Source organism: Aegilops tauschii, chromosome 2 (assembly GCF_002575655.3).
Source record: "Aegilops tauschii subsp. strangulata cultivar AL8/78 chromosome 2, Aet v6.0, whole genome shotgun sequence".
NCBI lineage: Eukaryota > Viridiplantae > Streptophyta > Magnoliopsida > Poales > Poaceae > Aegilops > Aegilops tauschii.
In genome coordinates this window covers 508,726,017-508,738,504 of record NC_053036.3, presented here as the reverse complement: position 1 = coordinate 508,738,504, position 12,488 = coordinate 508,726,017, and the positions used below count along the sequence as shown (strand labels likewise).

Below are 12,488 nucleotides of genomic sequence, written 5' to 3'. Positions count from 1 at the left end.
AAAGGTCGAAGTCATCGCACCAAAATTCAACAAACAACTTCGCTTAATTGACACATCAAGTGCCAAGATCGAAGAGACACAGCAAATCTGATGACACATACCCTCATTGGCCCTTTGCTAGTGTCAGATTAGACGTTGTCGAGGTAGGGAGATGCCTTATTCCAACTCGTCTTTGCAGCCACCATCTTGCCATCGCCGCGGAGGAAACACGACCATAGTAAAACTAATAACAACGCAACGGGTGAGTCCCTACTCCTCTAGCCGCTAACGAGGCCACCAGACGAGAGAAGGGAAGGGGACCGAGCCAACGGCATGGGAAATTTTTTTGTGACGGCTAGGGTTGACAAAAGAGCAAGTCACTTAACAAGTTGAGTCGGCGAGAACTAACGATCTGCCGGGTGGCAGGCCCGGTTAGCAATCTCAAACCTTGATGTATGCAAAAAAAAACAAGAAATGGCAATCTTGGAAATATCCTTTTTAATGGCGTGAATAAGAATTTGCAACCAGGACTAATCTGCAAATAAGAGAACCGACGTTTTTATTGTCTTTGAGAAGGCTGACTAGTTGCTCTGCGACGTCGATTTCTGATCCAACGGCAAACCTATCGTACAAGTCTTTGGATGACTGATTGATGAAGCGGATCCGCCTCCACGCGTACCGCACGGGCACGAAACGTCGGATCCACAGCCATGGCCTCCTCCGCCCCCCAGATGGCGGCGGCCGCGCCGGAGAATAGACCTCCCCGCTCGCTCTTCGACCTCCCCTCGGACTTCTTCGACTCGTATGTACTCTTCCGGTCCCACCCCGCCTTGGCCCCTTCCCCAGCGGAGCCGTCCGAACCCTCCAGGCCGGCGCCGGCGCCGTTGCAGCAGCAGCAACCGCCGGAGGCCGGGGGGTTCCGGTGGACGTGTAAAACCTGCGCCGGCGAATTCGATTCACTGCAGGAGCAGCGCGAGCACTTCAAGTCCGATCTCCACCGCCTCAACGTATATATCCTCATCCCTCTTCTTTAACTGACATCGCATCTTCCTTTGTACGTATATAATTGAGCCTCTAGATTGATGTGGGAAGAAGCAACTGAAGAAAAAGTTTAAATTGTGTTTAGATGCTGGTGTTTGGTCACAGGACACATTCTTCAGCAGATGGAAATACGAACCTGCAGCTGTATGTGCTGTTCAGTGGAGTACGTGAGAACGACAGCAGATAGTAATCAATTGAGCCTCTAGATTCATCTAATCATTCAGTGATACCTAGGAATAGCTGACTAGAAGCCTCTTGTATTGCACTGGAGCCCCAAATTCTAGATGTTAGAACTTGAAACCCAATTAGGGTGAGTTTAGAATTGCTGTTCTGCGAAAGCTCCTTACTAACAGCTTATTTGTTTAAGTAACTATAAATTGGGTGCCATCACATAGTATAACTGTGCCCCACAAACTTGACATGGAAAATTTGTTTGTTACATGTGTTTGACGTTTTCCACCAAATTCAGATATTTCATAGGAGTCATTCCACTCTTTATTGCCCTTCCTCTTGCATTGGTGCATATCTTACATCCACATGGCGTCACTCGTATCAACAGCGAAATGTTCACAAAAAAGTAAACTGTTCATGTCCTACTAACTGGAAATGTTTATGCCGTCTTTACTGGTCCACTTTGCATTCTTTTATTTATTTATTATCTACTTTACTACTCTGGTTACCCACCTGACTAAACCGATTAGTTCGTAATCATTAGTTTAGATCTTGGGGCAATTTTATTTTAAAATTATCTTGATGCTGTGAAGATTCAATGCAAAACTTTCTACTTGCTACATACTTGAAAGGAAAACGGTTATTGTTAAGTGGAACTTTGGATTTAAAAGCATGATTCTCCTCCCGCTGTTGTTATATTTAGTCTAATTACTGTGGGGTTTGTGTAGTCATTCTCAAAAACCTATCCATGCTACATGTTTCTCATCTTATTTACACTCTTGAATCTGTTTTTCTGGCAATCCTGTCAGGTTAAGCTGAGTGTTGCTGGTAAATCTATTATCAAGGAAGAAGACTTGGAAAAAATTGATTCTGATTCTCTATTTGACGATTTGGAGGTATCTAGTGTATCTGGTTCTGAGGACGAAAGGGAAGATGTGCCTGCATCGGATCACCGGCTCTCAGTTAAAGGCAAGGAAGACTTCAGGAAGAAACTTTTTTTTCATGGTCATTCTGGTGACACAGTTTCTTTTTGGAGATGCGTACTGTTCAAAGAACATGAAGAACCATTTTTTGACTGCAAATCTGGAAAAATGGAAAATCACGGGTCTACATTGTATGTGCATGAAGATGAGATGATAAATAGAGTGAAGCAGTTGGCATGTGAACCTCGCAATGCATCGCATTTGAGGATCATTATATTAACAAGTGGTGGACATTTTGCTGGATGTGTTTTTGATGGAAACAAAATGTTAGCAAATAAAACTTTTCACAGGTAACAAGATTGTCAGTCCCTAATATTGTCCATGCTTGTTAGCCATATTTTCTTTATCGACATTACCGTGATGAATTTCTATGTACACCCTGACATGATAAAGAACATCAACACTCTCAGTTTTATGACAACATTCAGTAATTTTGCCCTACGCAGAATAAATTATTTCTAAAAAAAATGATAGAGATGTTTTTCTCATTGGAACAGTAAGAAATGCTCCTACACAATCATAAATATTAAAGTAGTAAAGTTTGACTGAATTAAACTAGATAATCTAGCCACGAACATTTTCCTGTCGCTTTTGATAACCATGTCAAGTTCACCTTGCAGAATAAATTTTATTCTTTCAGTCAGCATAGTTGTACCTCTGTGACTGGCAAAATTAGTTGGATTTTTTGTTTGTCAAGCAAAATTAGTTGGCAATGCTGTTTCTGACTTAATGTTAGTAATAACTGTTAATTCTTACTTATTTATGTGTTAGGTATGTTGTAAGGGCAAAGGCTGGAAAGAGGCAGTCTGGAAAAGATGCTACTGGAAAGGTTGCACACTCAGCGGGCTCCTCTCTTCGCCGCTATAACGAAGCAGCATTGAAAAAGGTAATACGCAATTTAGAGCATAAGTTTATTTGGGTGCCTTTTCACTGGAAGTCTAGTAGATGTTAGCACCTGATTACAAGTTAGTATCCAAATTTGATCATGGTTTACTTATATTTCTTTTATTTGTTGTTGTTGTTGTCGGTCTAATTGCAGGAAGTTCAAGAATTAATAGTTTCTTGGAAGCCATACTTTGACGCCTGTGTTTGTGTCTATATATACGCTCCATCAAAGAACCGCCAGATGCTCTTTGATGGGGATAAGGCTCAATCGGTATTGCAAGCATGTGATATTCGTCCACTCCCTTTGACTGTTCATCGGCCCACCTTGAAAGAAGCGAAACGCGTATACAATAACCTAACACAGCTCTATTATGAGACGGAATGCTCTATTATGGGTGAAGTATTACCCCTTGTGGAAAATGTGACAAAGTTTGTGCAAAGTACAGAAGCAAGGGAAGAAATAAGTGTGGCCCCTGAGGAACCTATTTTGGACTCATCGAGTTCGCATGAAGCAATGGCCATACCATCTAATAATGCAACAACACCTCTCCATGAAGCTGCAAAGGCTGGCAATGTTGAACAAACTATGGAATTGCTCGAGCAGGGTTTGGATCCTTGTATCAAAGATGAAAGAGGAAAGACACCTTACCTGCTGGCTTCAGACAAAGAAGTCAGAAATACGTTCAGAAGATTCATGGCGCTCAACCTTGACAAATGGGATTGGCATGCTGCTGAGGTGCCTAGTGCATTAACAAAGGAAATGGAAGAATCACAAGCTGCAAAACAGGTGAGTTTCATGTCCTGTGAACAAAGTTTTCTTGTTCTCGTTGAATGGGGAAAAAGATGGCTGTGTTAATTGATCTGTAATTGTTCTTTAGGCAGAGAAGGATGCCAAGAAGAAAGCCAGAGCAAAGGAACTGAAGAAACAAAAGAAGGCTAGAGAGAAGGAAAAGGAAAAGGAAAAGGAAAAAGAGAAGGTTGGTAATGGTTTCATTATTATGATTGTTGTGAGTAAATATGACTGCATGTATATCTTATACTTGGTTGCACATGAATGCAATACACTATCTGGTGATACTGTTGCAAGTACCATTCACTGGTTGCCCCGAATATAGTGCTTTGCTTTGCTGGCGTTTAAATTGTTACTTCATATCTTGTTATTAAAAAAAATGGTTGGTGAGCATTATACATTCATCACTCCTAGATATGTTTTTGATCTAGCCGCTCACGTCTGATATTTAATCCTTCGAAACTTCAGGCGCTAGCAGCGCAATCACAACCTGTTGCTAAAGGCATTTCAGTTGGCCAAATGGGCAAACCAACTGCTTCTGTGTCAGGCCTGAAACATAAGAATCCCCAGGCTGTTGCTCTTTCTATGCAGGTATGTTCTAAAGGCAACCATCTTAGGCTTAGCACATGTTTGCTATTTCCACACCACACACATACTTATATACCTTTGTTTACTGTTAATCAGGAGGAACGAGACCGAAAACTCGCTGACGAAAGAGAGAAAAGAGCAGCGGCAGCGGAAAGAAGGCTCACGGCGCTAGCAGTTCAATCAGGGCCCTCGACCGCGGCGGGCAGCTCCACGCAGACAACAACAGCGGCAAACGACGCTGCATGTTCATGCTGTTTCTCATCCCTGGCAGGCAAGGTACCATTCCATAGGTACAGCTACAAGTACTGCAGCACTACATGTATGCATCTCCATTCAGAAATGCTGGAAGATGACTGAGCTTTTTGTTGTCGTGGAGAAACATACCGAGATTTTGTGGTACCTTCAATTTTAATGAACTAGTCCGGAGCTGGCCCATCTGCCAGTTTTTGCTTTATGTTTTTACTGCATCTGAACTCGTAGTGGTTTTCTGGTTCTGAGATCACATGCCAAGGGGGTTCGTGCGTGGTTGCTGGGTACCTACACGTGAGCTTTTGCCGAAATGCCAGCCCCGAACACACTAGGCAGGGCTCCTCGACCGGCCCCCTGCTTTTCACGCATCGTCGTGGCTACAAAACCTCCGAGCTTTTTCGCCGATTTGTGACCGGCGCGACGGTAACGGCAGAGCACACCCAGTGGATGCCAGTGCCCGTGACCTCGCCATGGGCATCCCCCCTTTGGTGCAAAAGGCATGGCTGGCAGTGATCCATGGTGTCCTCGGCATCGGCCAACCACTTGGACAACAATGGCCTCTCCGTGTGCATGCATGATCGCGGCGACGGCACACGTGAAAGCACCCGCTCACGGCTCACGTTGACATCCTCGTGGCCCGGAGCGGAGTTTTTATATCGGCGCTGGACGGCGACGCCGCCAACATTTCGAGCACCTGAGTTCTTGCTGCCATCCAGTAGCTAGCTGCGGGATGTCGGGAGCGGAGCCATCGTCGGCGGCGGCGGGGGCGGGGGCGGGGGCGGGCAATGGCCAGCACGCGGCAGTGGACATCCGGGCGGCGGCGCAGCAGCCCGAGGAGCCGAGGCAGACGTCCATGAGCGGGCCGCTCAACCTCCGGAGCGACCGGAGGCCGCCGCCGGCGCAGAGGGCCTTCAGCCGGCAGGTGTCCCTGGGCAGCGGCGTCGCGGTGATGGGCATGGACAGAGGCGGGAGGAACGGCGGCAGGCCCGGGCAGCGCGCGCTCCCGCGCAGCGGCAAGAGCCTCGGCGTGCTCAACCACAGCGGCGGCCTCGGCCCGGACGGCGCCGCGCGCAGGGGCGGCGACTTCAGCATGTTCCGGACCAAGTCCACGCTCAGCAAGCAGAACTCCATGCTGCCGTCGAGGATCAAGGAGGAGCTCGACGGCGTCGACCTGGACCACGCCGAGGGCCAGCCCGCCGGCAGGCCCGCCGACGTGGACCCTCTCAACAAGAGCGTCCCTGCCGGCCGCTACTTCGCCGCGCTCCGCGGCCCCGAGCTCGACGAAGTCCGCGTAAGTCATCCATCCATCTTGTCCTTGCCGATCACCATGAAGCTGCAAGAATCATACTGACTGAACTGTTTGCACGTAGGACTACGAGGACATCCTGCTGCCCAAGGACGAGGTGTGGCCGTTCCTGCTGCGGTTCCCGATCGGCTGCTTCGGGGTCTGCCTGGGGCTCGGCAGCCAGGCCATCCTGTGGGGCGCGCTGGCGGCGAGCCCGGCGATGGGGTTCCTCCGGGTGACGCCGATGATCAACGTCGCCGTGTGGCTGCTGGCGACGGCGGTGCTGGTGGCCACGTCCGTCACCTACGCGCTCAAGTGCGTCTTCTACTTCGAGGCCATCCGGCGCGAGTTCTTCCACCCGGTGCGCGTCAACTTCTTCTTCACGCCGTCCATCGCCGCCATGTTCCTCGCCATCGGCCTCCCCCGCGCCTTCGCGCCGGCGAGGCTGCACCCGGCCGTGTGGTGCGCGTTCGTGGCGCCGCTGTTCGCGCTGGAGCTCAAGATCTACGGGCAGTGGCTGTCGGGCGGCAAGCGGAGGCTGTGCAAGGTGGCCAACCCGTCGTCGCACCTCTCCGTGGTGGGCAACTTCGTGGGCGCCATCCTGGCGGCGAGGGTCGGGTGGGAGGAGGCCGGCAAGTTCCTGTGGGCCATCGGCGTCTCCCACTACATCGTCGTCTTCGTCACGCTCTACCAGCGGCTGCCCACCAACGAGGCGCTGCCCATGGAGCTGCACCCTGTCTACTCCATGTTCATCGCCACGCCGTCCGCCGCCAGCCTCGCCTGGGCGGCCATCTACGGCAGCTTCGACGCCGTCGCGCGCACCTTCTTCTTCATGGCGCTCTTCCTCTACATGTCCCTCGTCGTGCGCATCAACTTCTTCCGTGGCTTCCGGTGAGCACCACTTCTAGTCTTGTACCACCTTTCGATTCAATCCCGCCGATGAACTCGATGATCATTCGCCATGACGACGAACAGGTTCTCCATCGCGTGGTGGTCGTACACGTTCCCCATGACGACGGCGTCGCTGGCCACCGTCAAGTACGCCGAGGCCGTGCCGTGCTTCACGAGCAGAGCCCTGGCGCTGAGCCTCTCCCTCATGTCGACGACCATGGTGTCGCTGCTGCTCGTGTCGACGCTCCTGCATGCTTTCTACTGGCGCTCGCTGTTCCCCAACGACCTCGCCATCGCCATCACCAAGGACCGGCAGAGCGGCGCGGGGAGGCCACACGGCAAGGGGAGGAAGGCCGGCAAGAGGGTGAACGACATCAAGCGGTGGGCCAAGCAGGTGCCGCTCTCGGTCGTCTCCTCCATCACCAAGAGCAACTCTGCAGACAAGGAAGAAGAGGAGAAAACAGACTAGTTGTATATATATACTATGTGTGATTAAACAGCATTACAGGACTTCATGGCTTGATCAGCATAAATAAGACACTTATAATACTATATGATTTGTAGTAAGCTAGAGCTAGAAGGAATACTATTTATGGATTGATCACAAGAGAGCTGTACATCTCTTAGCTTATCCTCATTTCTCACTAGAACTGGCATTATAGGGTGCAAAGAAACCCCACAGGGTTCCAAGTTAACTTCCAATCACAGAAAAGATAAAACATATGGCTGTTGAACAACTGATGAAATGTCTAAAAGGAGAACCGCCGCTGTTCGTAACGTACATAGCGCACAATGAACTCACTTATTTAATACCTACTGATCAACACAAAATCATCATCATCCAGAACCCGCACCTCTTTCTGTCCCACAAAGTTCTCCCGCCCGATTGCTTCAACAATCCGGACAAACTCGGTCCTCTTTTCAAGAGAGAGAGGGGCATACGGTCTCCTGAAAACAGGCCTCACTACACCGAGCTGAGCCAGGGCAGTGTTGAGACCAATCGGATTAGGCTCAGAAAATAACCATTTCATCAGAGGCAGTAGCTTCTCATTTAGGGCCGCATTCTCCCCTTCAAACATGAGACTGCGCATGAGACCAGGAACAAGGTTGCTAGTCACAGAAATGACTCCAGTAGCACCATACTTCCACCTTGAATCATGGCATTCGTCATCATTGCCACTCCATATTGTTATACCTTTGTCTGTGTAGCACTTCACTCGTTCATGTCCAACACATTCTTTCACTCCTGCCATGTTTGGATAACTTGAGAGTGCCTCAATGACTGCAGGAGGTATGTCCTGACCAGTCCTGGATGGCACATTGTAAATGATTGTTGGACCCATCGGGAGGACTTCGTCGAAATGAGAGATCAGTCCTGCAGTTGAGGTCTTCCCATAGTAAGGATTGACATGGAGAGCTGCATGCATGCCAACAGCAAATCCCTGCTCTGAAGCGTGAATCGCTTCTCTAGTTGAGTTACTTCCCGTGTTGCCTATCACTTTAATGTTAGTTCCAAAGCAGTTAACAGTGTGCCCGATGAGCATGATGTGTTCATCCCAGCTCATAAGATGACCTTCTCCTGTTGTTCCACCAACAATTACACCTTCGGCGCCCCCGTTTATTTGCGTGTTTATCAAAGAATCATATGCTTCAAGATCAAATCTTCCATCTGGCAAATAGGGGGTTTTGACCGCTGTGATTAGTCTGAGACTTTTGATTCCATCTACTGATGTCCTGCAGACAGGGAAAGATCAGATATAAGCAGCAGACATGTATCAAAGCCGTCCAATACTTGTGTGCAGACAGGATGGTCCATGTTAGTCATGTGTACTAAGCAACTAAATCGCTCAGTTACCCATTCACTAGGATTGTACAAGCATCATTTGTTTAGCAGAATGAACCAAGCATATAATATGCTTAGTTTAGACTCTCCTATCTACAACAATTGACTAGATTATCAAGACGAGAGATAGATAATTCACAAAAACTAGGTTAGTTTTACAGAACTGGCTTAATAAAGGAAGATAATAAGAAGTTAAGAAACAATAATTCAGGGGCTAGACCTGGACTTATTGTAATTCACTAGAGAAATGGTACATAACTACATGTGGCAATTTAGCAAAAGGTACAAACTGCAGAAGATAATAGTTATGCCAGTGGGCCCTGATGTGACAACAATAAATCGAGTGACGGTTGAAACAGGATTGATCACACAAACACAATAACTTTGACTTTGTAGACATCTTCTCCCAGTATGTTTTCATCCCTTGTCTCTGAGACAATAAATTTAACTTCACATTTCTACTTCTCGGTAGCTTTGGGGAGTTGTCATATTCCTCCCATGCAACAGAAAACAGCAGGGAGCAAACATGATCATCAATTGGTGTACCAGTAAAGCATCTGGCCCTCAAGACTGTATCCAGGCTGCCATAGTACCATGCCATAAAAAATGGGCCAAAATTGACGTAATCTCCATCAGTTTAAGTAAGAATATGTTTCTTGTTTGACCTAACTCAATGAACGGCGATAGCAAAATTTACAGATACTGACCATTGCAAGAAGTTGCCCAAGACATTCTAAATTTTGAAGTGAGGCAGCAGAGAAATAGGAGGGGGACAACATATTAACTGAGTCCGTACAATCCGGGGTTCACTGTTGTTAGCTTTACGGTATACGCAAACTTAAAAGCTTGTTCAATGGCATCAACCAAAAAGTACAAGCAGCCTATGATGAAATGAATAAAACAAGAAACCAAGGCTTTCTTTTAGAGAGAGAAAAGTCACCGATTTTTCACTTCAGTACTTCGCATTGGAAGATAATCATCAGTAGTGATGGCCGCAGCTGAAAACTTTCCTCTGCCAACCCTGTACAAGCACTTTTTGGCATTAGTGTGTTGCTTTTGGAAGTAGAGCAGAATATTAGGCAGAATAGACAAGCTGAAACCAGTGTGCAAAAATGAAAGCTAAAACCCATGTCCAGTTCTAACAATGGAAGGAAAACTGCACATTACAGAAGGATGACAATCCTGAATAATCAAGATGGGAAGCTGTGTATATTGTAGGACAAATGAAACATATTATAAACACAGCCTCTTGAGTAAAACAAGTGCAAACCATAACACTGCAATGGAACCTTCTTGAGTACCTACCAAGATGTGTGTGGCTCAGGAAACACGTTGGCGCTGCCTACTGGTACCACTTATTTATTTATTTTCCTTGAGAAAGAGGCTTCATAGCTTCCGATTCTATTACTAGAAACAAAGGATTTGCAAAGATTTGACTAATTATAGCTCAAATGCAGACTCGGTCCACCCACCACATTGTCTGGTGCCTCATATTTGATAAGTTGCTAGTATAAAATATGCTTCCTTAATAACAACAACAAAAGGGCAACCATCACACTGGAATAGTTTTACAGCCAAACAGCCCTCCACATGTTTGGTGCCAACTAAAGTAAGAGCAAACACACCGCCACTATCCTTAATTTAACACTCAAACCAAAATACACTAACTATTCTGAGGTCCAAGTCTAGAACTAGAGCAAATAACTAATCCGGTTCTGTTCTTTTCTGCCCGGGGGGAATCCAATTCTCGCTGACCTTCTATTCACTATCCACCCAATGACCCAAATGACCCAATCTCACTGTCTCACTGACTAGTATCCAATGGCCGAACAAATCCTGGAATCTCAACCGAAATTCGCACATAAATACTCTCATCAGACTGTTCCGATTTTGGTAGTCCACAAATCGATTACTATACAGTACAAAAATGTACTCAGAGAGACCAGGGAGTCGGGGACAACCTGTGTGACGCGAGCGGGGCCGCGGCGGAGCGAGACAGAGCCAGGCGCGGCGGGGATGCTAGAGCGCCGGGGGCCTTCCAGCCGAGGCGAACCCCCGGGTTAGCCGTCGGCTGCGCCGCCATCATTGTCGTCCTTCGAGTGAAAACCAGCGAACCAGGCGAGGGTTTTGGAATTTGGGGCTGGGCGTGGCTGACGCCGTGGACAGACGGAACTAACGGCTTCTAAGTTCTAACCCGTCTGGATGCGCTGGGCTGGGTTGGGCTAGTCACGTCTGGACCCTGGGCCCCCTTTTTTTTTTAAGAACAGTGGCCTGGGCCCTTCGACTCCTAATTCTAAAAAGAAAAAAAAATAAGTTTTCACTCCTAATGAAATCCTCTGTGATGAATCACATCCATAGTGGTTTTGGGGCTGTTTGGATGGGACCCAGAGCTGCCCTGCCAATTTTTTGGTCATTGACCGATGGGTTGGTAGGTGTTTGGAAGGGCCGTTTAGATGGTGGCCGACGATTACCACTCCAAAATCTTGGCGTTGACTGACTGCATGGGTGAGCGTTTGGATTAAAGCCTAGCTTCCCCTTCCACGCCAATGGTCGTCTGGTTCAGATATCACGCCCACGCGTGGACGAAGCGCGGGCGGTCGATTCCTTCGTCAAAATTTTGGCTCGCCCTGATTTGGCGTGGCCATCCTGGGCGTAATCCAAACGTCCCCCTAACTTTTCATTTCCCTGCCAATTATTTGGTCATCTCTTGAGATTCTGCTACAACATGTGGGTGAAACCCTGGCGGCAAAATCTTATGCCAAAATTTTGGCAAGCTCACGTTTTTGTAGGGCTGGCATGGGCACCAACCAAGTAGCCCCATAGTTTTCACTCCTGAAATCCTCTGTGATGATTAATGGTCCGAACATGGACCGGTCTTGCTATACCATGTTGGTTGATAAAATTCAAAGGCTTTTGAGGGAAGGGAGGATGTTCAAGCTATCTCATGTTCATAGGGAACAGAATGGGCAAGCCATTATCTGGCCTCCTTTGGACGGACAGAAGGTCGCACTGTGGTGTGGTTGGTTCGGGACTAGGAGACATCCCTGATATTTGTAAGAATGACTTATGTCCTGATTGATGAAATAAAATCTTTCTTTCACCCGCAAAAAAAATCCCCTGTGATGAGTCACATCCATAGTTGTTTTGGGGCTGTCTGGATGGGCGCCTAGAGCTGCCCGGGCAATTTTTTAGTCATTCACCGATGGGTTGGTAAGTGTTTGGACCGCGCCGATTATTTGGTCACCCCTTGAGATTTTGCTGCAACCTGTGGGCGAAACCTTGGCGATAAAATCTTGTGCCAATTTTTTTGGGCAAACCCTCGTTTTGGTAGGGCTGGCATGGGCACCAACCAAACAACCCCTTTGACTCATTATGCTGACTGCCCGATTGGGTTGTGACCTGTTAGATGACGTGGCAGTGAACGAGTTGGGGTGAAATTTCCTAATTTGTAGGCATGTAAATTTGGAACACATACCCTCCGACCCTACTTAATTAAATCAAATGAATTAAAATTTAAAACATAATGTGGATTTTGAAATTTTAGTTCATTTAGTCGAACTAAGGAGAGTCAAAGGGTACCCTCAAGATTCCAGATTTGCATCCTACCCATTTGCTCGATGAACCCTATCTCTGCTCCTCTCCTCTCACGCACAGAAGGCAATTTGCGTCGAAGCCTAGCACCCTTAACGCGCAACTCTCTCATCTTCAGAGATGATAGTGTTCCTGCTAAAATCTCCACAAAGAACATCGTGCAAGTTTTCTCTCTTTGGATATTCCGGTTCA

General features: G+C 47.6%; 2 protein-coding genes across 3 annotated transcripts; one reads left to right on the top strand and one right to left on the bottom strand.

Moving 5' to 3' along the window:
• Positions 1-534: 534 nt before the first annotated feature.
• LOC109764903 (uncharacterized) lies at positions 535-7,469 on the top strand. Of its 2 annotated transcripts, XM_073508924.1 has the most exons (10): positions 638-986; positions 2,001-2,464; positions 2,946-3,060; positions 3,214-3,846; positions 3,938-4,036; positions 4,318-4,440; positions 4,709-4,833; positions 5,830-5,977; positions 6,057-6,862; positions 6,947-7,469. In XM_073508924.1, exons 1-10 carry the CDS (start codon positions 690-692, stop codon positions 7,329-7,331), a joined length of 3,195 nt encoding a protein of 1,064 aa, XP_073365025.1. In that variant the 5' UTR covers positions 638-689; the 3' UTR covers positions 7,332-7,469. The 2 variants fall into 2 exon arrangements, with proteins under 2 accessions (XP_020179275.1, XP_073365025.1); XM_020323686.4 differs by lacking the exons at positions 5,830-5,977; positions 6,057-6,862; positions 6,947-7,469 and having other exon boundaries at positions 535-986; positions 4,534-4,891.
• LOC109764905 (4-hydroxy-tetrahydrodipicolinate synthase 2, chloroplastic) lies at positions 7,438-10,909 on the bottom strand. The gene is made up of 3 exons (XM_020323688.4): positions 10,667-10,909; positions 9,646-9,726; positions 7,438-8,596 (listed from the first exon to the last, which is right to left on the bottom strand). The coding sequence occupies exons 1-3, from the start codon at positions 10,789-10,791 to the stop codon at positions 7,669-7,671; spliced, it is 1,134 nt and encodes a 377-aa protein (XP_020179277.1). The 5' UTR covers positions 10,792-10,909; the 3' UTR covers positions 7,438-7,668.
• Between the last annotated feature and the right edge of the window lie 1,579 nt (positions 10,910-12,488).

Coding starts and splice junctions, on each gene's coding strand:
- LOC109764905 (XM_020323688.4), bottom strand. CDS start 10,791: ATGATGGCGGCGCAGCCGACGGCTAACCCGGGGGTTCGCCTCGGCTGG. Junction 9,727..10,666: donor GCCCCGCTCGCGTCACACAG/GTTGTCCCCGAC, acceptor GTGCTTGTACAG/GGTTGGCAGAGGAAAGTTTT. Junction 8,597..9,645: donor AGTACTGAAGTGAAAAATCG/GTGACTTTTCTC, acceptor CCCTGTCTGCAG/GACATCAGTAGATGGAATCA.
- LOC109764903 (XM_073508924.1), top strand. CDS start 690: ATGGCCTCCTCCGCCCCCCAGATGGCGGCGGCCGCGCCGGAGAATAGA. Junction 987..2,000: donor CCGATCTCCACCGCCTCAAC/GTATATATCCTC, acceptor CAATCCTGTCAG/GTTAAGCTGAGTGTTGCTGG. Junction 6,863..6,946: donor AACTTCTTCCGTGGCTTCCG/GTGAGCACCACT, acceptor GACGACGAACAG/GTTCTCCATCGCGTGGTGGT.